This window comes from Bos javanicus, chromosome 3 (genome assembly GCF_032452875.1).
Source record: "Bos javanicus breed banteng chromosome 3, ARS-OSU_banteng_1.0, whole genome shotgun sequence".
Lineage (NCBI taxonomy): Eukaryota > Metazoa > Chordata > Mammalia > Artiodactyla > Bovidae > Bos > Bos javanicus.
The window spans coordinates 9,276,112-9,302,618 of NC_083870.1; the positions used below are offsets into that span (position 1 = coordinate 9,276,112).

At 41.9% G+C, this 26,507-nt stretch overlaps 2 protein-coding genes and 1 non-coding gene across 12 annotated transcripts in view; 1 reads left to right on the forward strand and 2 right to left on the reverse strand.

The window, feature by feature from the left end:
* Positions 1-2,200: 2,200 nt before the first annotated feature.
* Positions 2,201-2,580, reverse strand: LOC133238405 (UPF0729 protein C18orf32 homolog). The gene has a single exon (XM_061401469.1). The coding sequence runs from the start codon at positions 2,485-2,487 to the stop codon at positions 2,257-2,259; it is 231 nt and encodes a 76-aa protein (XP_061257453.1). The 5' UTR covers positions 2,488-2,580; the 3' UTR covers positions 2,201-2,256.
* Positions 2,581-9,269: 6,689 nt separating this feature from the next.
* Positions 9,270-26,507, forward strand: part of SLAMF6 (SLAM family member 6) — a 44,572-nt gene continuing 27,334 nt past the window's right edge. For 4 of the 10 annotated variants that reach the window (XM_061401704.1, XM_061401707.1, XM_061401718.1 and 1 more), the window contains exons 1-5: positions 9,270-9,402; positions 21,265-21,588; positions 24,471-24,734; positions 25,212-25,331; positions 26,021-26,059. In XM_061401704.1, the coding sequence (XP_061257688.1) occupies positions 9,294-9,402; positions 21,265-21,588; positions 24,471-24,734; positions 25,212-25,331; positions 26,021-26,059 (856 nt within the window). In that variant the 5' untranslated portion in view covers positions 9,270-9,293. The remainder of the gene's footprint in view (positions 9,403-21,264; positions 21,589-24,470; positions 24,735-25,211; positions 25,332-26,020; positions 26,060-26,507) is intronic. The other 6 variants (XM_061401737.1, XM_061401745.1, XM_061401753.1 and 3 more) reach the window with 2 other exon arrangements.
* TRNAC-GCA (transfer RNA cysteine (anticodon GCA)) lies at positions 13,101-13,172 on the reverse strand. The gene has a single exon. It is a non-coding gene; the product is annotated as a tRNA-Cys (tRNA).

Here is a 26,507-nt window from a genome sequence, read left to right on the forward strand (position 1 = left end):
AAAAGTTCTTGCAAAACAAATGTTCAATACTATTTTTGCTCTTTTGCCTTTATTCACAAATGCAAAAATCATCTTTGAATTTCCTTCAGTTAGCGAAAACAGGTACTAATGTAGGTCTTTCATAGAAGCAAAGTGGATCTTTCAAAAGCAGGGGATATGAAAAATGTCCATAAGCAGATGAATAAATGAAGAAAATGTAGTATATATGTTACAGGGAAGAATGGTCTCCATGTTGGATCTGTTTGTTTTTTCCCTTTGCTTTGCTTTGTTTCCCATTGCTTTTGTTCACTAAAAGGATACTGTCCATACAGAATGACCTGTCTCAGAGAACCCTGCCCCTCTGCCTGAATCTTTGTTCAGGACCCTGTCCACCTGTGGATGGCTACAGGAAGGAAGAAATTAACACATCCCCCCAAGGCTAGCCATTCCAGGAAATATCTGTAAGATTAATGACCTTTTTAACTTTACCTCCTCACCTCTCCCACTCTCTGATCTATAAAAAACCTGGCATCCAGACCCCGATAAAATGGCTATTTTGAGACTTTAGTCTGCCCCTCTCTCAGTCAGCTGGCTTTCCAAATAAAGTTGTATTCCTTGTTTCAACATCTTGTCTTTTGATTAACTGACCTGTTGTTTGACAAGTAGAGTGAGCTTGGACTCAGTCATATATATACAAATGATGGAATATTATTCAGCCATAAAAAATAGAACAAAATTCTGATACATGCTCCAAATGGATTAATCTTAAAGACATGCTATGTAAAATTAGCCAAGCACAAAAGGGTAAGGATTGCATGATTCCTCTTTTTTTTTTTTTTTTTTGCAATATTATTTGGTTTTTAATAAATGGTATGTTTAATAAAAACTATTTTTAACAAAGTTGCTAGATGCCTGTAGGAAAAGCTAATAGTGGTTACCATCTTTGGAGCCAGAATAAAGGAATGAGAATTGAGAAAGAACATTCATTCTTCATTTAACCTGTCCTTGCATTGCTCTACTATGAACATCTGCTACTTTCACAATATAGTTTTTAATACCTTAAAAAGCAATCCAAATTAATCAACTGGATTTAGCTAACAGGAATTTATCTAATCCCTCAGGTGCGCTGGGGTAGAAAAGCTGAAACAGACTCATTTCTATCAAAGGAAGTTCAAGGTGGATCAATGACTTAACCAGACACAGTTTAACAGAGCCTCAGTTAAGATCCAGGACTTCATTGGGGACCCAAGGTGGGGAGTTCCTTCTAATTTCTCCTTGCTTCAGAGAGAACAAACATTATATAAAGATATGTCTTGTCATCTTTGAATATTTGTATATCTCAACAGTAGGGGGAAGAAGCCCAGGGATGAAAGACCATGCGGACAGGCCCAGACCAGCAAGTAACTTACCAGTCACATCACTATTGCTAAAAACCACTAATTTTAGGGTGTATTACTATGGAACAAAATAACTGACACAATCTAAATTTTTTTTAAAAAAAGAAGAAAGTATCACTGCCCCATAACTATCCTGATGCCATCACATTATTCCAATCCTGCTTTCCGAAATGGTTAAAAATCTTGCTTTTAAATATCTAAAAGAAAAAAGAACAACAAGCTAAACTCAATGTTTAATACATTTGTAGGAACAGAAGGAACAAAACAAGGATTAGAATTTTATATTACACATTAAACATTTATGTAAAAGATGCTCCATTTTTCAGAGAGGTTTCCCCTATTCCTCTGTCTTTTCTATCTTCCTCAGAGCAATAAATAGTAATTACTATTCTCACAGATAAGCTACTCCTTTGAGTTGGACAGTAATTACATCTTTATTTCAAGTCATTATCATCTCCAAAAACTACCTTTCATTTGACTGCACAGTCTCACTGCAATGTTTCACAGTAAAATTACACTCCTCAAATTTGAAGAGCCTGAATAAAAAAAGCTAGAGCCCCCAAGAATTTCTAGGTACTGACTTAGTAACAGTGTCTACTGGCACAAACCTTATATATTTATTCATATTTTTAAAACTGAAATAAAAGAAATGAAAACTACTTTAATGAAAAAGGAAATCAGAAATGAGGTTGTTAAATATAACTAGCTACATTTTAAATACAAATACCAGGTATTCCCTGATTAGCATAGGTAAATGTCTAAACTATTAATATCTAACCCAAATTCTGGTCTTGGAAAAAGATCAGAGACAATTACAAAGAAGGTGCTTCATAGTATCAGGTCCATTTTTAAAACAATGAGATCCTTCGGGACAATCAGTTTAGTCTTTCTTTTTATCACACATTTCTGTTGGTCCTCTTGTTGGTAATCCATTTATGTCTGCACCCTTATAGTCTGCTTTGCCTTTGTTTTTATCATTGGTTTCTCGTATAGCTTTCCGAGGCCACATACGGCTAACAAAGGGGGAGATCAGAGGGTATATATATGGCTCCAGGAACTTTTTGTAGACCCAGAGCAGAACTGGAATGACGATGCAGGGAATGCACACCATTGTCCCGGATGTGAGTTCCTAAACGTGAGGGCAGGAGAGCCGCGCTGCGCACCGAGGCCGCCGCCCACGCCGCCCCGATCCCCGCAGACCACTACCCGGTTCGGCTCACCGGCCACCTGCATGATTCCTCTTATATGAGGTATCTAGGGAAAGAAAATTCATAGAAATGGAACATAGATTAGAGGTTGGTAAAGGTTGAAGGACAAGGTAATCAGGGAGTCATTGCTTAATGGTTCCAAAATGTTCTGTACCCAGTTCCTATGTTGATGGGGCAGGGGTTGGGGGGAGGGTTCACACCAATAAGGAATTACCCCATACTAATAGTGAATGGCGAGCGGCCAAGAGGAGATACCCCACGTCCAAGGTCAGGAGCAGCAGCCATGAGGAGATACCCCACGTCCAAGGTCAGAGAAACCCCAATAAGATGGTAGGCCCTTGGAGAGGGCATCAGAGGGCAGAGACTGAAACTACAGTCACAGAAAAGTAAACAATCTAATCACATTGACAAGAGCCTTGTCCAACTCAATGAAACTATGAGCCATGCCATGTAGGGTACTCAAGATGGACAGGTCATGGTGGAGAGTTCTGACAAAATGAGGTCCACTGGAGAAAGGAATGGCAAACCACTTCAGTATTCTTGCCTTGAGAACCCCATGAACAGTATGAAAAGGCAAAAAGTTTTGACACTGAAAGATGAACTCTCCAGGTCGGTAGTGCCCAATATGTTACTGGAGAAGAGTGGAAAAATAACTCCAGAAAGAATACAGAGACAGAGCCAAAGCAAAAACAATACCCAGTTGTGGATATGACTAGTGATGGAAGCAAAGTCCAATGCTGTAAAAAGCAATATTGCATAGAAACCTGGAATGTTAGGTCCATGAATCAAGGCAAATTGGAAGCGGTCAAACAGGAGATGGCAAAAAATCGACATTTAGGAATTAGTGAACTAAAATGGACTGGGATGGGTGAATTTAACTCACCCATCTGAATTTAACTCAGATGACCGTTATATCTACTACTGTGGGCAAGAATCCCTTAGAAGAAATGGAGTAGCCATCATAGTCAACAAAAGGGTCTGAAATTCAGTTCTTGGATGCAATCTCAAAAATGACATAATGATCTCTGTTCATTTCCAAGGCAAACCATTCAATATCACAGTAATCCAAGTCTATGCCCCAACCAGTAATGCTGAAGAAGCTGAAGTTGAACAGTTCTACGAAGACCTACAAGACCTTTTAGAACTAACACCCAAAAAAGGTGTCCTTTTCATTATAGGGGACTGGATTGCAAAGTAGGAAGTCAAGAAACACCTGGAGTAACAGGCAAATTTGGCCTTGGAGTACGGAATGAAGTAGGGCTAAGGCTAATAGAGTTTTGCCAGGAGACTGCACTGGTCATAGCAAACACCCTCTTCCAACAACACGAGAGAAGACTTTACACATGGACATCACCAGATGGTCAATGTCTAAATCAGACTGATTATATTCTTTGCAGCCAAAGGTGGAGAAACTCTATACAATCAGCAAAGACAAGACTGGGACTGACTGTGGCTCAGATCATGAACTCCTTATTGCCAAATTCAGACTTAAATTGAAGAAAGTAGGGAAAAACCACTAGACCATTCAGGTATGACCTAAATCAAATCCCTTATGATTATACAGTAGAAGTGAAAAATAGATTTAAGGGACTAGATCTGATAGAGTCTTTGATGAACTATGGACAGAAGTTCATGACATTGTACAGGCAACAGGGATCAAGACTATCCCAAGAAAAAGAAAAGCAAAAAAGCAAAATGGCTGTCTGAGGAGGCTTTACAAATAGCTGTGAAAAGAAGAGAAGCAAAAAGCAAAGGAGAACAGGAAAGATATACCCATTTGAATGCAGAGTTCCAAAGAATAGCAAGAAGAGATAAGAAAGCCTTCCTCAGTGACCAGTGTAAAGAAATAGAGGAAAACAATAGAATGGGAAAGACTAGAGATCTCTTCAAGAAAATTAGATACCAAGAGAACATTTCATGCAAAGATGGGCTCGATAAAGGACAGAAATGGTATGGACCTAACAGAAGCAGAAGGTACTAAGAAGAGGTGGCAAGAATACACAGAACTGTACAAAACAGATCTTCAAGACCCAGATAATCACAATGGTGTGATCACTCACACTCACCTAGAGCCAGACATCCTGAAATGTGAAGTCAAGTGGGCCTTAGGAAGCATCACTACAAACAAAGCTAGTGGAGGTGATGGAATTCCAGTTGGGCTATTTCAAACCCTAAAAGATGATGCAGTAAAAGTGCTGCACTCAATATGCCAGCATATTTGGAAAACTCAGCAGTGACCACAGGACTGGAAAAGGTCACTTTTCACCCCAATCCCAAAGAAAAGTGATGCCAAAGGATGTTCAAACTACCACACAATCGCACTCATCTCACATGCTAGCAAAGTAATGCTCAAAATTCTCCAAGCCAGGCTTCAACAATATGTGAACCGTGAACTTCCAGAAGTTCAAGCTGGTTTTAGAAAAGGCAGAGGAACCAGAGATCAAATTACCAACATCTGCCGGATCATCGAAAAAGCAAGAGAATTCCAGAAAAACATCTCCTTCTGCTTTATTGATTATGCCAAAGCCTTTGACTGTGTGGATCACAACATACTGTGGAAAATTCTGAAAGAGACGGGAGTACCAGACCACCTGACCTGCTTCTTGAGAAATCTGTATACAGATCAGGAAGCAATAGTTAGAAATGAACATGGAATAACAGACTGGTTCCAAATAGGAAAAGGAGTACATCAAGGCTGTATATTGTTACCGTGCTTATTTAACTTATATGCAGAGTACATCATGAGAAAGGGTGGGCTGGATGAAGCATAAGCTGGAATCAAGATTGCTGGGAGAAATATCATAACCTCAGATATGCAGATAACACCATCCTTATGGCAGAAAGTGAAGTGGAACTAAAAAGCCTCTTGATGAAAGTGAAAGAGGAAAGTGAAAAAGTTGGCTTAAAGCTCAACATTCAGAAAACTAAGATCATGGCATCGAGTCCCATCACTTCTTGGGAAATAGATGGGGAAACAGTGTCAGACTTTATTTTTGGGGGCTCCAAAATCACTGCAGATGGTGACTGCAGCCATGAAATTAAAAGATGCTTACTCCTTGGAAGAAAAGTTATGACCAACCTAGATAGCATATTAAAAAGCAGAGACATTACTTTGCCAACAAAGGTCTGTCTAGTCAAGGCTATCGTTTTTCCAGTAGTCATGTATGGATGTGAGAGTTGGACTATAAAGAAAGCTGAGCACCGAAGAATTGATGCTTTTGAACTGTGGTCTTGGAGAAGACTCTTGTGAGTCCCTTGGACTGCAAGGAGATCCAACCAGTCCATCCTAAAGGAAATCAGTCCTGAGTGTTCATTGGAAAGACTGATGATGAAGCTGAAACACCAATACTTTGGCCCCCTGATGCGAAGAGCTGACACTGGAAAAGACCCTGATGCTGGGAAAAATTGAAGGCAGGAAGAGAAGGGGATGGCAGAGGATGAGATGGTTGGATGGCATCACCGACTCAGTGGAGATGAGTTTGAGTAAACGCCAGGAGTTGGTTGGTGATGGACAGTGAGGCCTGGCGTGCTGCAGTCCATGGAGTCTCAAAGAGTCGGACATGACTGAGCAACTGAACTGAACTGAACTGATAATACAGCCCAATTTGGACACTCTCTGCCTAGAAATAACATCAGGTTCCATAAGTTAGGGGTTTGTTACTGAACCAAACTTCAGTCCACTCACCTGTGCAAAGTAAACCAATCTACTGATACTAGGCTATGCTGAAAGAAAGTAGAGTGTTTTCTGTAGATGCCAAACAAGGCGTGCAGGCATCTGATGCTCAGAAAACCTGATGTCTTCATGGCTCTCAGGGACCCTTTTTAAAGGGCAGAGTGATGGAGGGGAGTCACAGGTTGTATGATCACCTCGTGCACAATTCTGACTGGTTAATGGTGAATAATAGGGTGGTGTCACAGGTGGTAACATCATAAGTCCTCAGACTCCAGGCAGTCTGGGGGCTCATTGTCTTTATCTAGTTAGCTTCTTCAGTTTGGTGAGGGTTTTAGTATCTGTAAGACAACTCAGAAATGTGCGTCAGACACTGTATCTATGTCCTTCAGCGAGGAGCTCAACATTCTGTGGCTGCTTTGTGGCTGATTTACAGTTTGATTCATTACCAGTTTTCCTGGCCCCAATTTTTGTTGTTGTTGTTACTTCAAGTTCACATCAATTCAGTCAATTCTTGAGCTCATCTTTTGTGACTCAGGGGAGGCCTTGGAGAATAAAACTTTTCTACAAAAAAAGAGAGGCAGGCAGAAGACATGGGATGGGAGGTTGAGTCTGGGGAAGGCACCATAAGGTCCTGCTTGGCTACAGGTTCAGTCCCATAAGACTGCCCCCACCCACCTCAGACGCCAGTCACAAGTGCAGTCTGTCACTTGGGCTTTTGACCTCTCAGCTACATATCAGAGGTTTGAATGAATACTTCCTCAGGCTTTGGCCACCTGATGCGAAGAGTCAGTTCATCGGAAAAGACCTTGATGCTGGAAAAACTTGAGGGCAGGAGGAGAAGGGGTTGAATGGCATCACTGACTCAATGGACATGAGTTTGGGGAAACTCCAGAAAATACTGAAGGACAGGGAAGCCTGGCATGCTCTAGTCTGTGGGGTCACAAAAACTCGGATGTGACTTAGCGACTGAACAACAAAAGTGATTTCAGAAATTGAAGATGAGGGACCAAATAGTATAACAAAAGATGTTTGCATTATTCTAATAGCTTAGGAAATTCTGAAGATTTTGAGAGCTGTGGACAAAGACCAAATATATGTAAGACAGATATATCTATCTCACATATATTCAGTCATCTGAATGATACAGTTGAATCACAATATTGAAGGTAATTAAACATTTTGGAAATGTATAATGTTGGCAGTTGCACAACATGGTTTTTATTTAATGTTACTGAACTGACAGTTAAAACAGTAAGTTTTGGATTACATAACCACAATATACAATTTAGGTTGTATCAACTTTAAAAAATGCACAACATGAGAGCTGCAAGTTAAGTTTTATTTGGTGCAAAAATGAGGACTGCAGCCCAGGAGACGGCACCTCAGATAGCTCTGATAAACTGTTTCAAAGAGGCAGGGGGAGAAGGTAGGTATGCATGTGATTTTGGTGAAGGAGAAATACATGCACTCAAGCACATATATTCCCAGAAGGTTTCTGCTAGTCTGGTGAAACTTTCTGCTCATTGGATTTGTCAGTCCAATGAGTCAGTCCAAAATCCTGGATTGACATCAAGGAACAGTTGTCACCAGGAAGGATTTTAGTGTTTTTCTAGATATAAGGAGATACAAGAATTGGGCTCATAAAATTGATTCCTGAAAATACCTAATTGTTAGACTAAACACACTGACTGAAACCACCCACCCTGGCCAGGCACCAAAAGAACCACTTGCATGAGTTATTTTACAACAGGAGGTCTTGGTAAGGAATACAGAACTAGTAAGCCACCACCAACCAGAAGAGTTTGGCAAAGGTCAAAAGGAGATGCCATGTGTCCTACCACCTCCCAGAATCCTTCTCACTGACTTCCTTCTTGGCTGAGTAATGTGTGTGCCACCAGGATGGACCCTGGATCAGAGTGATTGGCTAGAAACAACCCAGAAACTCACCCCATCACCGTAAAACCCAAGACTGCAAGCCACATGGCAGAGCAGCCCTCTCAGGTTCCCTTACCCTCCTGCTCTCTGCCTGGGTGCCCCTTCCCAATAAAGACTCCTTCTTTGTCAGCACATGTGTCTCCTCAGACAATTCATTTCTGAGTGTTAGACAAGAACCCACTTTCAAGTCCTGGAAGGGGTCCCCCTTCTTGCAACCTAACTACTTGAAGACCTGTCCTGCCAGTTTTTCCCAGAGCACAGAGTGCCTCTTTTTATTCTCTACCCTGAACTCCTTTCAGGAGCTGTTGAAGATCAGCAGCTGCAGCAACACATGATTTAACCATTGTAAAGGAAGACAGCAAGTGCCCATAGCAAGTGCCAAGTTGTAGTTGACAGTTGTTTTACCACGATTAAAAAAAAAAATCAAAATAAAAGAAGAAAGGATGTAGATAGTAGGAAACAGTATTTCCTATCATATCAATCAACAAGAATGTCACAGTCATCAGTGATTCCAGTCCTCCAGGGTAACCATGAAAGAGAAGAATACCTGCGGTCCAGCAGCTATCATGCTGCCTCCACTCACTTCGAGGAACCAAGGATATAAAAAAATGCAGGATGCTGGCCCCAGGGAGCTGAGATGCACATAAACGGAATGATTTCAGTAAGCCCAGACTCTTGCATCTTCCATACATAGAAAAGCGCTAAATTCCTTAACTTGAGATATTTAATTAACAATAATCTTTTGATGTTTGGACTACCTGCCCCTTGTTGCAAACTTCTGTATAGCCTAACCCTTCCCCCCCACCTCCTTGGAACAGTTCTCTCAGGGTTACTTGAGATGCTGTCTCCCAGGTCTGAAGTCCTAAAAATTTCTGGCAAATAAAACATAACTCTCAACTTTAAGGTTGTAACTATTTTTTAAGTTAACAGTAGTGAAGATTCCAGTTCACATCACACATGATTTTTGCACTTAGCTCAGAAAAAAAGTAAACAAATATGCAAAATAAAATTGGGACTTTTAGTGCAGGGGAAGAAGGTCTTGCCACGCCTCTAAGAGGAAACAGGCAGTGTCGATAAGAAGCACTTTCAGTTTATGAAAGAATGGCAAGAGCACTGACTATCTTGAAGTCTCCAACACCATTCTCCACTGCTAAGAGCATGATCTGGCTGTTCCAGGCTCTCCTACTTGTCTTCTTCTGCCGTGGCCCAGGTAAATGCTGAAGTATACCCATGTAGTCATGTTTGACTCCTGGTTTTGTGCAGTTTGCTTGATCTAAATCACCTACATTTAGGTGTCTGTCTGTATCTCTACTAAGGGATCTGGTGGGGCTCACAGAGGTGCCTGATAAACTGCCATTGCCTCTCAACTTAACAGCTTACAGCCTGAGATTATCTGGAGTTAACAGCTTCAACTGTGTCTGCATTTAAATGAATTATATTCTGGAGCACGGGAAATGAGCTTTTCTAAGATACGACTGGGGTTTACAGCCAGCATGTTGTGATATAAAGAGAGCTAAGGTTAAGAACGAAGAAGGCAATGGCACCCCACTCCAGTACTCTTGCCTGGAAAATCCCATGGACAGAGGGGCCTGGTGGGCTGCAGTCCATGGGTCGCTAGGAGTCAGACACGACTGAGCGACTTCACTTTATTTTTTCACTTTCATGCATTGGAGAAGGAAATGGCAACCCACTCCAGTGTTCTTGCCTGGAGAATCCCAGGGATGGGGAAGCTTGGTGGGCTGCTGTCTATGGGGTCGCACAGAGTCGGACACGACTGAAGTGATTTAGCAGCAGCAGCAGCAGCAAGGTTAAGAAAAGAAGCCTTCTCACCAGAGTAGCTGCTATCTTACTGTGTGATCACAAGTAGGCTACATGTTCTTTCTTGCCTCATCGAAAATATCGAAAATCTATGGTTCTGTTTAGCTGAAATTTCTGAACCCAACTAAAACACTCAGTGTTTACGGTTTTTGCGTACTGTGAAAAAAACTACTCTCCAGCTTTCCTTTCCTTTGATGCAAATCAGGGACTAGCTAGTCCAGCAATACTTAATCTGCCAGACAGGAATTCTCAGATCCTACATGCTTCTCATTCCCTGCTGTCCATTATGTGGAAAACTTGAAGGTTCATGTCAGGTTTTGGGGAAGCACAAGTGGCCCACTGGGGCCAAAGTACAGGAAGGGGCAGAAGACAAGACAAGAAAGCTATCCCAGAACTAGCCCAGGGTAGCAGGTAAAAATAGTTAACATTCATTGTGGGCTTGTACTGTTCCAGGCACTGAGTCAAATGCTATACTTACATCATACACATAAGCTTCTTGACAGTTCTAGGAGTCTGTACTATTATTATCCCCTTTTGAAATAACTCACACAGATTTCATTAGCCAGTAGGTGGCAAGCTCTTGTGATAGTTTTGAGGAACAGTGACAGCTGAATCAAAATGGTAGCAGCACAAGAGAGGGCAGAAGCAAGAATCACCACAGATGTAGAATTAGCTAGATTACCTGGCAATGGGAATGAAGTGGGGAGAGAATTCATTGTCATCCAATAAACAATCATTGAGCACCTACTGGATGCCTGGCACTATTCTAGTTTCTGAGTGTACACCATGAATGAAGCAGAAAAAAATTCTGCCCTCACGGAGTTAACATTTTAGCCGAGGAAACAAGCTATAAACAAAACAAATAAGTGAAGCAAAATAAATAAGTATATTGGATAGTGATAGATGATAAGGAGGAAATAAATCAAGCAAGGAGAGAAGAGATTAAATGTTGGGGGCAGAGAAATTTCAGACAGAATAGCCAAAAAGTTTACAAAGTTGGGAGAGGGGAAGAGGGAGCAGCCATGATGTGAAGATGATTTCAATTTTGGACCTACTAATTTTAAGATGTTAGTGTGATATTCATGAAATTTCCTGAAAACAGCTGGAAATTTAGGACTAGAGGTAGAGCTGAGGCTGGAGGCTTGGAACTCACAGCATAGAAATAATAAATAAAGCTAAGGATAAAATTGTAAGGACAGAAACTTGGGGAATATGTACAAGAGCAGAAAGAGAAAAAAATTATACATTCAAGAGCTACTCCCTGGCCCAGGAGCCACAGAGGCAAAGACAAGAGATCCCTGTCTTTACCTCCTTGCAAAATTGAACTCATCTCTAGAATTCAATATTCTGAATGTCCTCAGGTTAAAATTCCCATTTTTCTCCCCATTCCCATTAATATTTCTCATAAGGGCCCTATGAAATATACACTATTCCTATCCCCACTTTAAGGAAGAGGAATGAAGGCATACAACACTTGAGTAACTTGCTTACTGTCACACTGCTGCGGGGGAAGTGAATGGTTTAGGAAATGAAACATACTTGAATGTGTGTGCAGGTGTTCTGAGGTCCAGGAAGAAAGCAGTAATTTACAAGGTTATAATTTAGGGAAACTGGCTCCAGAGTCTATTCATAACCATTTTACTATGCTGCATAGTTTACAAACAGCTATATATTCACATAAATGTATTTGGAATTATAAACTGTGATACTAAGAAGATAATAAGCAGGGTACTGATGCTGAAAACTCGGCCTCTGTGCATTGGTGCCGAATCAAGTCTCAGAGACAGAGTTATGGGTGAAGTAGAAAAGGATAGTTTTATTGGTTTGCCAGGAAAAGGGAGACACAGAAGGCTTCTGCTCTTGAAAACCATGTGTTCCAACCTGGAGGGTTTGGCGAAGAGTTTTATAGCAACTATTCAAGGGTAGGATTGCTAATAAGATTAGGGTGTGTGCAGGGCCTGTACTATTTTAATCTGGTCTCAGATAATCTGATGAGTTTCTGTAGTTCCTTTAATCTGGCCTGAGGTGGTCTTCTAGAAGAGCTTCTCTAGTTCCTTTAATCTGGAATGAAGAATGCTGGCATCTTCCATTTTATGGGAGTGTTAGTTCTATTAGTATAAAGAGCTCAAAGATATTGTTGTGCATCCCTAAGGCAGAACCAGGACCCTGCCCCAAGGCTGCACCATTGTTTTTACTGCTCCTCCTTTTGTCTGCATCCCTTCCCTTTCCAGATTAGCAATTGTTATAATCTGCCCTTAGGAACTAAGGGAAGGTCATGAAAGTGAAAGTGAAGTGCTCAGTCTGTCTTTTCAATCCCATGGACTGTAGCATAACCACATTCCTCCACCCATGGGATTTTCCAGGCAAGCATACTGGAGTGGGTTGCCATTTCCTTCTCCAGGAGGTCTTTCCAACCCAGGGATTGAACCCAGGTCTCCCACATTGTAGGCAGACGCTTTACTGTCTGAGACACCAGGGAAGATTTGAAGGTCATGAATGCTGGAGTCTATTCCCTACAAACAAGATATGCAGGACAGAAAGGTTTCTGTGTCCATGAGCCCCACAGGGTCCTGCTTGGTTTCAGGACCATGGGATAGAAAAACAAGAGGACCTTCTTTAGATGGAGAGGTGTGGAAAGGATTTTCTGGAAAGGTAGCATCTCAACTGATATTTAAAGAGAAGTCAAACAAGGGAGGAGTCTAATGAAGAAGCATTCAAAGCAGTGGACATTACATGTGCAAAGGCCCTGGTGCAGGGAAGAGTTTAGAATGATTAAGGAAGGAAAAGAAAACCACTGTGACAAGAGTATGGTACAAATCAATCTTGAAGCAAGCATGAAGGAAGATGACTCATGCCAGCCTACATTCATTCAAGGAGCCAGACACCATAACTTGCTCCTTTTAGGAAATTTAACTGTAAAGATAAACCATGTTAAGAAATAATTCCAATAGGTATGAAGTGAAGTGAAGTCGCTCAGTCGTGTCCAACTCTTTACAACCCCATGGACTGTAGCCTACCATGCTCCTCCATCCGTGGGATTCTCCAGTCAAGAATACTGGAGTGGGTTGCCATTTCCTTCTCCAGGAGACCTTCCCAACCCAGGGATCGAACCCGGGTCTTCTGCATTGCAGGCAGATGCTTTACCATCTGAGCCACCAGGGAAGCTCAAGGTATAATTGAGATCAAACGTCATCATGCCCTGGAGAAAATGAATCTCACTTGCTTCTACATTTAATTCTTTCTAGGTGGGAACTTATCAAATGTTAGCTGCTAAGTCACTTCAGTCATGTCCAACTCTGTCCCTGGGAGTCTCCAGGCAAGAACACTGGAGTCGGTTGCCATCTCCTTCTCCAGTGCATGAAAGTGAAAAGTGAACATGAAACATTATCAAATGTTAACATGCATACAAAGTACTAGGGGATCTTATTATAATGCTGATTCTGGAGGGGAGACTAAGTCTCTGCATTTATGACAAATTCCCAAGGAACACCAGTGCTGTTCCATGGACCACGTATGAGACTTTAGTCACAATGGGGTTGGAAGGATGGAGAAATAAGAACTAGTTCTTTGAGTGTGTTTGCAAGAAGCAGATACAGGTATTCTGATGTGCAAGAGAGAACAGCAGTAGGAAATATATGTTACAACCAACACACATGGGCCAACCAAATGATTCTGAGGTTTTGAGCCAAAAACTCTGCAGGTTTTTCTGCTCGGAGACTATAATCCAATGACTCCCCTTCCCTTGAGCAGCATTATCTACTTCTTACCAACCATCCATACCTATCAATGTTTATTGTTGCTCACCACAGGCAGAGAGTTGTTTTACATTTTGTCTTATCATCAAGAACAACTGGGTCTTTCCACCTCTCAGAATCTGCAGTCACTGCCCACTGGACTGCCAGGCTTCCAAGCCTCCCAGTTTTCAGTCTCACTCCAGATCTAGTCTCAGTTGTGTCTCCATGCACAAGCAGACTGTTGTCTTTCTTCCGTTTTTTGTTTTGTTTTGTTTTGTTTTTCCATTAAGGTGTAATTTACAAAACATAAAATAGTAATATTAAAATGTACAAATTCAGTGACATTTAGTAAACTCACAGCATTGGGAAACCACCACTTCTACTGCTCCAGAGCATTTCATCACCCTGAAAGAAGACCTTGTACTCATTAAGCAATCCCTTCTCATTTCTCTCCCCAACTACCCCCCTTCAAACATTAATCTGCTTTCTGTCTCAATGAGTTCACCTATTCTGGATATTACATATAAATGAAATCATGTGATCTGTGAATTTTTATGTCTAACTTCTTTCTCTTAGTAAAATGTATTCAAGGTTTATTCCTATTGTATCATGTATCGAGAGTTCATTCCTTTTAATTGCTGAATAATATTCCACTGTATGTGTGTACCATAACTTATTCATCCACACACCTCCTGATGGACATTGGTGTTGTTTCCAGCTTTTGGCTTTTTCAAATAGTGCTATTATGAAGACTTTTGTACAAGTTTTTGTTTTCGGTTCTTCTGGGAATGAAACTGCTGGATCATATGATAATGCTGTCCTTAATTTTTTGAGGGATCACTAAACAGTTTTTTCACAGTGGATGTACCAGTTTCCATTCCCACCAGCAATGTGTTCTAATTTCTCCACATCCTTACCAACACTTATTTTTCAATTATTTTTATTGTTGTTATTATTATTAGTCACCATCTTAGTAGATATAAAGACATTTCATAGAGGTTCTTGATTTGCATTTCCCTCACAATTAATGATACTGAGCATCTTTTCGTGTGCTTATTGGCTATTCATATATTTTCTAACCTCCTTCTGAACTTGTTTCATGCTGAGCTGAAACAGCCCACTATATTTCTTTTTCCCTTAGATAGGCCTAAGCCAGTCCCCTAGGTTAGATAACCCAAAGTTTCTCTGCCATTTTTCCAGAATCAACTCAGTCTTACCTGCTTTCTTTATTCCTTCTCATTTCTCAAAAATACTCCATTTTTCTTACCACATTAAAAAAAAATCATTCAGATAATCGTTCAAGTCACTTCACATTCTAATCTCAACCTATGCAGTATTCCAGGTTCCCTGGGCCAGATTCTAAGGGCATAATAAGCTGATGAAGACACTACTCATGTTCCCAGAGTGAGTGAAACTTGTAAACAAACATACTGCAAATTTCTGCTGACTCAACATCCACACCAGAGGATGAGCAAGACCTCAGCACCAACCCCATGCTCCAAGTGGCCCCCAGTGACTAAAAAGAGAACTTTCCATGGATCGCTAAAGCAGCCTTCTGTTGCAGTCATGAAACATCTTCCCAATTCTTAATCTCTTCTGGTTCCAGTCCTAACCAAATCTGCTACCAGCTGAACCACTTAGGGGAGACCTCAATGTTCTGCAGAGAACATCAATATTCATGCCAAGGATACAGATCTAGGACATTCCCAAAGCATCAGTGCTGATTCCAGGTAGAGTAGAGAAAAAGACCTTGTGCTCTCTGGGCCATATTGTATCATCTGGACCCCAAAACAGCACTCCTTCAGTCCAAAGTCTTTCAGAGTAGCTTTTGAACTTTTTCAAAAGTAATTTTGAGCTTTTCCAAAAGCAGTTTCTGACCTTCACCTTCCTTAAGCACAGAGGTTTAAATCTTATTCTTAGACCTGCAGGGAACGACTCCTACCAACCCCTTCTCCTCTTTCTATACCTTTTCCTCTTCTCCCACTACAAACTCCTTTCAACTTTCCTGGATCAATGAAAAACCCCACAAATATAAGCAATTTGAACTTACCCTTAAAGGATAAATAGGAGCTCACCCGAGGGGAAAATGTGGGCAAGGTGTTTCAGTCAAAGGGAACAACAGAGCAAAGAAAGAGCAGGACATTCTTGAAATAATCAAGCAATGAAGGATCTCTTGTTTTTATTCAAAGCCATACTACAATGGTATCTTCTCTGTGATGTGTTTCCTGACAACCTCCAACCCTTCCTGCCCCATCATTTTCACTATTTGCACTGCCATGCAGAGTAAGTACATCATGAGAAATGCTGGGCTGGATGAAACACAAGCTGGAATCAAGATTGCCAGGAGAAATATCAATAACCTCAGATATGCAGATGATGCCACCCTTATGGCAGAAAGTGAAGAGGAACTAAAGAGCCTCTTGATGAAAGTGAAAGAGGAGAGTGAAAAAGTTGGCTTAAAGCTCAACATTGAGAAAACAAAGATCATGGCATCTGGTCCCATCACTTCTTGGGAAATAGATGGGGAAACAGTGGAAACAGTGTCAGACTTTATTTTTTTGGGCTCCAAAATCACTGTAGATGGTGATTTCAGCCATTAAATTAAAAGATATTTACTCCTTGGAAGGAAAGTTATGACCAACCTAGACAGCATATTAAAAAGCAGAGACATTACTTTACCAACAAAGGTCCGTCTAGTCAAGGCTATGGTTTTTCCAGTGGTCATGTATGGATGTGAAAGTTGGACTGTGAAGAAAGCTGAGCACCAAAGAATTGACACTTTTGAACTGTGGTGTTGGAGAAGACTCTTGAGAGTCCCTTGGACTGCAAGGAGATCCAACCAGTCCATCTTAAAGGAGACCAGTCCTGGGTGTTCTTTGAAAGGACTGATGCTGAGGCTGAAACTCCAATACTATGGCCACCTCATGCGAAGAGTTGACTCATTGGAAAAGACCCTGATGCTGGGAAGGATTGGGGCAGGAGGAGAAGGGGACGACAGAGGATGAGATGGCTGGATGGCATCACCGACTCGATGCACATGAGTTTGGGTGAACTCCGGGAGTTGGTGATGGACAGGAAGGCCTGGTGTGCTGCGATTCATGGGGTTGCAAAGAGTTGGACACTACTGAGTCACTGAACTGAACTGAGAGCATATACCTCTTATCAACTTGACGTTTATTGGGCTCAAAATTGTGCTAAAGGCTAGGGTTACAGAGATAATAAGCATAATCCCTACACTCAAGAGTATGCAAAATAGAGGAAAGCAACCTCGTAATTATGGCTAAGAGAAAGAAACACTTGATAGTGAGTGTGCAGGGTGAAATTAGTGATGTGAGAGCTGTCTGGAAGCAAACTCTATCCTAGGTCTATGCCTAACTCGCCACACCGCAGCTACACGTTTACCTGTCAGGCTTCTCTAAGAAGGACAAGCAGTGTCTTATTCATATTTGTATTCACAGTCATCAGCCCAGAAACTGGTATATAAAAGGAATCTAATAAATATGCTCTGAATGCCGTGATTTCTAAGGCTTTTATTCACTGAATTGGCATAGAGCTGAGCAAATAGTAAAATGATTGCTAAATAAATGAAGGATTTCAACCTGTAAAAACAAAGCTTAAAAGTCTGTACTAGACAAAGAATAACAGTTCCTGAAGAGTCTTGGGCCACAGGATATGCCAAGATTCCTTACAAAGAGGAACTGGACCTAAACATCCTTGGCACAGAAACTCCAAGATAAAGAGTGGAGATGTACTCATTCACTTAACAATATTCATGCTCATACTCAGTCTTGTTCGACTCTGCAATTCCATGGACTGCAGACTGCCAGGTTCATCTGTCTGTGGGATTTTTCAGGCAAGAATACTGGAATGGATTGCCATGCCTTCCTCTAGGGAATCTTCCCAACCCAGGGACTGAACCCACATCTCCTGCATCTCTTGCACTGCAGGCAGATCCTTTTCCACTGAACCACCAGGGCCTACTATGTGCCAAGCACTGTTCAAGAGTGTCCACCACATTGAACAAGACAGACAAAAATTCTTGCTTTCATGGAGCTTATATTCTAGTGGAAGGGGGAAAGAACAGTAAAACAAATATGCAAATTACAAAGTGTGGTAGACAATATTACAGAGAAAAACAAATTCAAAGGCAGTGAGTGTACAGCAGTGAGGACTGGTGGTGAGGAAAGTGTAGTCATAGAAGACCTCCTTGAGAGGGCAAGTTTAAGTTAAAGACCTTATGGAGACAAAAAGAGTGAGCCATGTGGATCCCTGGGCGAAGGGCATTCCAGACAGAGGCAATTACAAGTGTACAACCCTGGCCTTTCAAGGAAGAACCAGGCCAGCATAATGTGAGCTAGGAAGGGAAGAAGGTGGAAAGTTATAGGAAATTAGGCCAGAGAGAAAAAGAATCAGATCATTTTGTCCCTCATAGAAAGTGATGTCGCTCAGTCATGTCTGACTCTTTGTGACCCCATGGATTGTAGCCTGCCAGGCTCCTCTGTCCATGGGACTTTCCAGGCAAGAGTCCTGGAGTGGGTTGACATTTCCTTCTCCAAGGGATCTTCTTGACCCAGGGATCGAGCCCAGGTCTCCCACACTGCAGGCAGACTCTTTACCATCTGAGCCACCAGGGAAGCTCTTGTCCCACATAGGCCATTGCAATTATTTTGTTTTGCTTTTTGTTGTTTAACCTCTTTTACTGAAATAGAGAAAACTGCAAATCCTAAGTGTCAGCTCAATGAGTCATCATAAAATGAACAAATCTGTGTATCCGGACACAGGTTAAGAAATGGCACATAACCAGCAGCCCAGAAAGCCCCCACTATGCTCCCTCCTACTTGCTCTCCCTCCACTGCAAAGGTAACCCTATCCCAACTTTTAAAAGAATAGATTTATTTTGCTTGTTTTTAAACTTTAAATAAATGGAAGCATGCCACTGTATTCTATTTGTATCTGAATTTTCTTTTTTCACTCAAGATTTTGCTTGTGATATTCACGCGTGTTATTCCAAGAGGGAAGAAGGGCCAAATGACAAACAACAGCAGGTTACAATGCTGATGGAAAAATGTAGTAAGGGGTGAAGTCGTTTTCATGTGACAGGCATGCATAGGACAATTTGAGAGAGAGGAAGTGCGAGCTCACCCAGGAGTTGAGCACAAAAATCCTAAGAGATATTTCCTCCCCTACTCAGATTCTCTCCTGAGAACTAAGGGGTCTTAAGAAAGTTGAGGTTGTGGTAATAGTTGTTATTGTTTAGTCTCTAAATCACATCCAACTCTGCGACCTCATGGACTGCAGCGTGCCAGGCTTCCTTGTTCTTCACCATTTCCCAGAGCTTTCTTAAACTCATATTCATTGTGTTGATGATGCCATCCAACCATCTCATCCTTTGTTGCCCCCATCTCTGCCTGCTATCAATCTTTCCAGCATCAGAGACTTTCCCAATGAATTGGCTCTTTGCATCAGGTGGCCAAAATATTGGAGCTTCAGCTTCAGCATCAGTTCTTCCAGTGAATATTCAGGGTTGACTCCCTTTAGGATTGACTGGTTTGATCTCCTTGCCTGTCCAAGGGGCTCTCAAGAGTCTTCTCCAGCACTATAATTCAAAAATATTAATTTTTCAGCACTCAACCTGCTTTATGGTCCAATTCTCACATCCGTACATGACTACTGGAAAAACCAAAGCTCTGACTATAAGGACCTTTATCGGCAAAGTGATGTTTCTGCTTTTTAATATGCTGTCTAGGTTTGTCATAGCTTTTCTTCCAAGGAGCAAGCATCTTTCAACATCATGGCTGCAGTCACTCTCTGCAGTAATTTTGGAGTCCAAGAAAATAAAATATGTCACTGCTTCCACTTTTTCCCCATCTATTTGCTGTGAATTGATGGAAGCAGATGCCATGATCTTAGCTCTTTTTTTTAATGTTGAGCTTCAAGCCAGCTTTTTCACTCTCCTCTTTCAATCTCATCAAGAGGCTCTTTAGTTCCTCTTCACTTTCTACCATTAGAGTGGTATCATCTCCATATCTGAGGCTGCTGATATTTTTCTAGGCAATCTTGATCCCAGGTTGTAATTCCTCCACCCTGGCATTTCACATGATGTACTCTGCATATAAGTTAAGTAATCAGGGTGACAATATATAGGCTTGACATATTTCTTCCCCAATTTTGAACCAGTCTGTTGTTATATGCCCAGTTTTAACTGTTGCTTCTTGTCTTGCATATAGCTTTCTCAGGAGACAGATAAGGTGGTCTGATATTCCCGTCTCTTTAAGAATTTTCCACAGTTTGTTGTGATCCACACAGTCAAAGGCTTTAGTGTAGTCAATGAAGCAGAAGTAGATGTTTTTTCTGGCATTCTCTTGCTTTCTCTGTGATCCAGCGGATGTTGGCAATTTGATCTCTGGTTCCTCTGCCTTTTCTAAATCCAGCTTGAACATCTGGAAGGTCTCAGTTCACATATTGCTGAATCCTAGTGGTAATGGTTACTTATTCACTGATTCACTCAAACATTTCCAGATCCTACTTTGTGTAATGCTCTGTGCTCAGATATAAAGATAATTAAGATAACTATTAAATAAGATGATTAAGTTAAGATAACAAGAGGACAGACGGCTACAAAATGGTATGATAAATGCTAGGAATTTGGCAGAGGATGTTAAGGAAGAATCTTCTTTAAAAATGATTATAACCATTTCACCTTTTTTGCTCAAACATTAATGGCTCTGAGATAGGTTCATGAGAGTGTAGCCATTACATGTTACTTTGAAGTTATATGTATTAATTTTATACTTACCAGTTTTTATCTTCTCAACTCCTAGACAGTTATCTTTTGGGAGCAGAAAAGATATCTTCTGGTATCATGCAAGGAGCACAAAATAGTTAGAGTCAAAGGAGTTGGATCTGAATCCAACTCTGTTATTCTTTAGTTGGGCAACTCTAGGAAAATTAGTTAACTACTCTGTGCCTCAGATCCTTGTCTGTAAATGGATATGATAATATTCATCCTACTTGTCAAAGTTGTTGTCAGCATCAGATGAAATAATGTAAAAGAACTGTAAATTCCTATTATTAGTCCTTTAAATCTCACAAGCCTACTACGTTGAACACAGCAGGTATTTACTAAATGTCAAGCTTTAACTATATTTCATCAGTAAAGAGTTGCAGTTTTTGAAATCTGTGCCAGGGATTGGATGCAGTTGTCCCTCTCCATCTCATGCCCAGATAACTCAGAGGCTGGGGTCAGATAGTATGGCTATGACCCAGGTGTGACCAGCTAGTGTGGCATCCAGCTGGTCACAGGTAGACTGGCTGGGACCAACTACTCATCAACCAAGGGTGCCAGGCATTTTGTTGGTGGAGCCTCTGTGATTGTCTGCTTCAGCACTCCTCCCAACCCTTTTCCTCTTCATCTTATCTTTGGACTTCAGTATCAGCTCTAACAGACTGGCAGCGTAAGGAGAAAGGGTGTGGGAGGTAGGGAAGGGAGAGTCACAACAGTTTGCTTTCTGTGTTCACAGGGAACTCATTTTCAGAAGCCAGCTCAACCCCACTGGTTGTGAATGGGGTCCTGAGGGAGTCTGTAACTCTTCCCTCAAAGTTTCCTGTGAAAGAGAATATCACGTTCATCACCTGGCTTCACGAGGGAAGCTCTGTCATCTTCATATGGCCAAAAGAAGCAAAAATACAGGTGACTGATCCCAAACGGAAAGATCAACTGAATGTCACTGAGTCCTACTCCTTGCAGCTCAACAATCTGTCAATGGCAGACGTGGGACATTACCGTGCCCAGATAACCACATCAACCTCTTCTCTGAACACCGATTATAACCTGCAGATCTTCAGTGAGTCAAAACTTGGGCTTAATTTTGTATGGACTAAAAAATAGTACAATTTCAATTCTATGTGACTGCAAATATGTACTATAGACTCGTGGTAAAAAGTATGGCATTTGGAGCTAGACTGAGGTCCAGAAACAAAACAGTTCAATGACATTGCACAGCAGTTAGTGACAGAGCTGAGATTAGAACCTAAAGCTTATGACTCCTTGACCCTGTACCAGGCTCCATTACACTTGTTGAGACAAGTTTCTTCTGTGACTATTTAGAAGACCAAGTACAACTTCTGCAACAACCACACTCTTGAGACTGAATGCCAATACATTCCCAGGGCATTTTGGAGTGCCTCTCCTTCTAAAGCACATACACAAAAACAGACGTAAGGTACACCAACATGTTTGTTTTTACAATTGTGCAAAGGAATTTTAAGATAAAAACTATTGGCTTTTTAAAACATTGACCAATTAATCTGTGTGTACTAGGCTAGGGATAGCAAAGATTTGATCTTATGGGTCAATATCAATTAATTGGGAGTAACTGCCTAAGATTCACTGGAGAAGGAAATGACAGCCCACTCCAGTTCTTGCCTGGAGAATCCCAGGGATGGGGGAGCCTGGTAGGCTGCCATCTATGGGGTCACACAGAGTCGGACATGACTGACTTAGCAGCAGCAGCCTAAGATTCGGAGAAGGAAATGACACCCCACTCCAGTGTTCTTGCCTGAAGAACCCCAGGGATGGCAGAGCACGGTGGGCTGCTGTCTGTGGGGTCGCACGGAGTCAGACACGACTGGGGTGACTTAGCAGCAGCAGCAGCCTAAGATTCAGTGTTAAGAAAAATGTGAGTCATGTTAAGTTTATTTACTGAGTCAACAGTATTTGTTAACCATGAATGATGTTGAGACTCTGTTTTAGTCCCTTGAGATACATCAGTGAACAAAACAAAGATCCCTGACCTCATCATGATGCTGACATTCTGGGTAGAGGATATGGAGGCAATGATAAAAATACACATTATATATGAACAAAGAACATAGTAAGTAAGCAATGAGAGAAACTCATGGAAAAAGAGATTAGAACAATATAAAGACCACCAGAAATGCCAGAAAGCAGCAGTCTGTTTTAAATGGAGGAGTCATAATAGGCCTCATTGAGAAGATGATATTAGAGCCAAGGCCAGTTGGAGGTGAAAGAGTGAGCCATGCAGATATCTGAGGGAAGAGCTATCCAGCACAGGCCCTCCCTGTGTCTGGCAGGCTCAAACGTCAATGAGCAGAGTAAGAGAGAGTAACAGGAAATAAAGTCAGTAAGGAAATAGGGAGTCACATCATCTAAGGCTCTGGGAGCCTTCACAAGGACTTTGGCTTCTACTTTTGGCGGGTGGAGAACAACTGGAGGATATTTTTGGACATGTTGACTTGGGGATATACATTATATTCAGGTGGAAATGTCAAGTGGGTAATTATATATTCATCAAGTGGAGTAAGATATTAATATAGGTTTTTAATATAGATGTTTTGAGAATACATCATGTGTATTCTCAAATGCCCAAATCTATTGCACTTCTTCCTTCCCATGAACTGCTTGCTTGCTCTGTTTCTTCACTCCTTCCTTCCCTAATTCTTTAGTTCTCAACACACCCCTTTCTGACTTGCTGACACTCTGCATCAAGATCTCTTTGTTATCATTTGAGGCAGCACCAATCCAGCAATGGACATTGGTTGAAGGAGGTAAATATTCAAGCCAAACATTTGCCATTGCTGTGCTATGTGCTATCTAATTTAATCCTCATAATTATCCAAGAAGTAGGTATTATTGCCCAGTTTTACAGATGAAGAAATTGGGGCAAGCAGAGACTAAAATTTGTCCATGGTCATGTAGCCAATAAATGACAAAGCCGTGATTCTAACCTCGGTCTTCCTAACTCCAAATCTACTCTTGCCATGACATGAAAATTCCTTTCGAACAAGGTATGTTCCACAACCCCTACTCAGTTAGCTAAACTTAATGCTTTGCCTAATCTCTTCTAATGAGATAGTTGGAGTCATTCCATTTTTTACTGGGTCATCTTTATTTCAACCCTTGGGCCAAGTCTAGGTCGGAAGGTTTTCCTGCACTGCTCCCATGTTCACACTGGTTCACAGCTGCTGACACAGTTTTAGGTAATATTTTCTGGTCTCCACTCTCAGAAGTACCTGCATCATGTGTATTCTCAAATGCCCAAATCTATTGCACTTCTTCCTTCCCATGAACTGCTTGCTTGCTCTGTTTCTTCACTCCTTCCTTCCCTAATTCTTTAGTTCTCAACACACCCCTTTCTGACTTGCTGACACTCTGCATCAAGATCTCTTTGTTATCATTTGAGGCAGCACCAGATCCAATGAGAACCAGTATCCCAACAAAGTTGTGGGAAATTTGGTTCTCCAAGTAAGTTAAGCTTTTATCTTCCATCCCAGCTAGGAAAATTCTGATAATGGAGGAAACAGAGCTCACGCACCTGCTTTTCTGGTTTCTGAACTAAGGCTGGGCTGCATAGTCTCCAAATTATGTTTACACAAAGGGCAGTGAACAAGGGCTAGAAGGACCCCAGGAATAAACTGGAGCTCCAAAAATTAAAGTGATCAGCTCAAAATCCCCTGACTAGCTGGCAAAAACTCCAGTCTTTCCCTTCCCTCTCTTCCACTGCCTACTCTGTCTCATACTGACGTCCCTCATCATTTGGTCACCAGAGGCCTCAATCCCATCGATTAGGCAGCACACACAAAGTTATTTACAGAGTATACAGCAGTGTCAGGTGGGATACATGGAAACATAGAGGTGATAGAGATTTTTCACAGAGGGCTGAGCCAAGCCATTTGTCCTTCATCCAGGACTCTTCTCTGCACACAGGACGACTGAGCAACTTACAAGTTGCACATCACACCACGTGGTCTGAAAATAATACCTGTGAGATCCAGCTGATGTGCTCTGTGGAGAATCCAAATGATAACGTCTCATTCAGGTGGCAGGTCGCAGGAAATCCATATCATAGTGAAGCAAATCTCTCTATATCCTGGGACCCCAAGAGCCTCAGTGAAGAGACCTACACCTGCATAGCTGAGAATCCTGTCAGTTATTTATCCTTTTCTGTCTCTGACAAGAGTGTCTGTGAAGGTAAGTCTGTCTCAGGTCTCTCTGAGGGCCTTGAGTGTTGTGGGGTGTGGGGTGTCGCTCATGCCCTTTATGATTCCTAAAACAGAGGCCCAATGGGAGACAGCTGAGTGATGCTGGGAGAGGACAGACACCCCTGGAGCTCTGTGTCTCTTACTCCTCTAGAATGCTCTCCTTTTCCCTCCCCTTCCACCAACCATTTCTCTAAGCCTCCCAGAGCCCAGGAGCAAAGTCCTTAGGAAGGCAAGATTGCTTCTTCTCTCTGTCTCTACCAGGCTCCACACTGCCCTGTCTGCCTAAATGAGACTCCCACTTGCAGAAATCCTGCCCAGACCCCCAGAACCTCTGGGTATAGATGAACCCACCCAACCCCCAAAGATAGTCTAGAAGAGATGCAATAGAGGCTCTAAAATACCACTCTGGGCCTCACTCGATGTGTCTCAAGTGCAACGTTTTTTGTTTTTGTTTTTTTCTTTGCAGGTGTTATTAATGGGAAAAATGAATACCTGGATATCAGATGGATTATCATTGTGGTTGTTTTGACATGTATATTCTTCATTGCATTCATATTAATATTTGTTCAGAGGAAAAAAGTAGCAGGTTTCCTTTCTTCTTATTGTTACTTCTCTCAGGCTTCAGAGACTTAGAGTCTGGGGCTGATACAAGACTCTGTCTTGCAGAAGACAGATAAAGGTGGGGAGGATGCAAACCCGGCTCAGTCAGTCCACGGGGACAACACTTGTGCTGTGAATACACATGTGCTAATCTCCTAAGGAGACTGTCCTACTAGAAAATGCAGGACCCAGCCTCGGGGTCTGCCTGCCCTCCTTTCTGGGTCCCTTTCCCACCACATCCTCTAGAGAAGGGGTCCCTGACACCCAGGCCCCAGACTGGTACCAGTATGGGGCTTCTTAGGAACCAGTTCACATAGCAGAAGGTGAGCAGTGAGCAAGCGAATGAAGCTTCATCTGTATTTACAGCCATTCGCCATCACTCACATCACCTAAGCCCCACCTCCTGTAGATCAGCGGTGGCATTAGATTCTCATAGGAATGAGAACTCTAACCCTAAAGTCAAGGCAGAATATCTTGAGATCGCCACAATATATAAATAAAGTGCACGATAAACGTAATGTGTTTGAACCATCCCCAAACCACCCCCTCCACCAACCGTCCCTGGTGCCAAAGGGTTGGGGGCTGTTACTCCAGAGACACACCTACAGGGGTAGAGGATGGAAGGCTTCTCTCACTACAGTCACATATTTCAGTTTCCCTGATTTTATTTTTCAGGTTTCTTTCAATTGTCTACTCAGCAAACCCAGTGTCATGGTGAGCTTCCAGACTCTTAGCTCCCAGTCACTAAACAGATGGCAAGAGCCAGATGGAAAATGAAGGGGGGTGATCAGAGGGCTAGATAATGAGAGAGGAGGAGGTCAGAATGTCATTATTCAGATGGACCAGATGGTGCAAGGGAAGAAGACCTGGAATTGTGAAAGTCTATCCCCTGTGGGACCTACAGGGTCCCTTACAAGAATGCACACTGGTCACTCAGGCAATTTCTTGGGATGGGATTAGGGCCATTCCCCCATCCTGTCAATGGAGAGCTAAGTGCCAGTGAAAGGGCTCATGGCCTGTCCATTATCAACAGCAGGCGCAGTGTAAAGATAGGACTAGAGCATCAAATGCCCAAAGATGACTGCCTGACCCCATCACTCTATTCAGCCAGGGTTTGGGTATTGAGTTTGAAGTGAAAATTGTTCAGTCATGTCTGACTCTT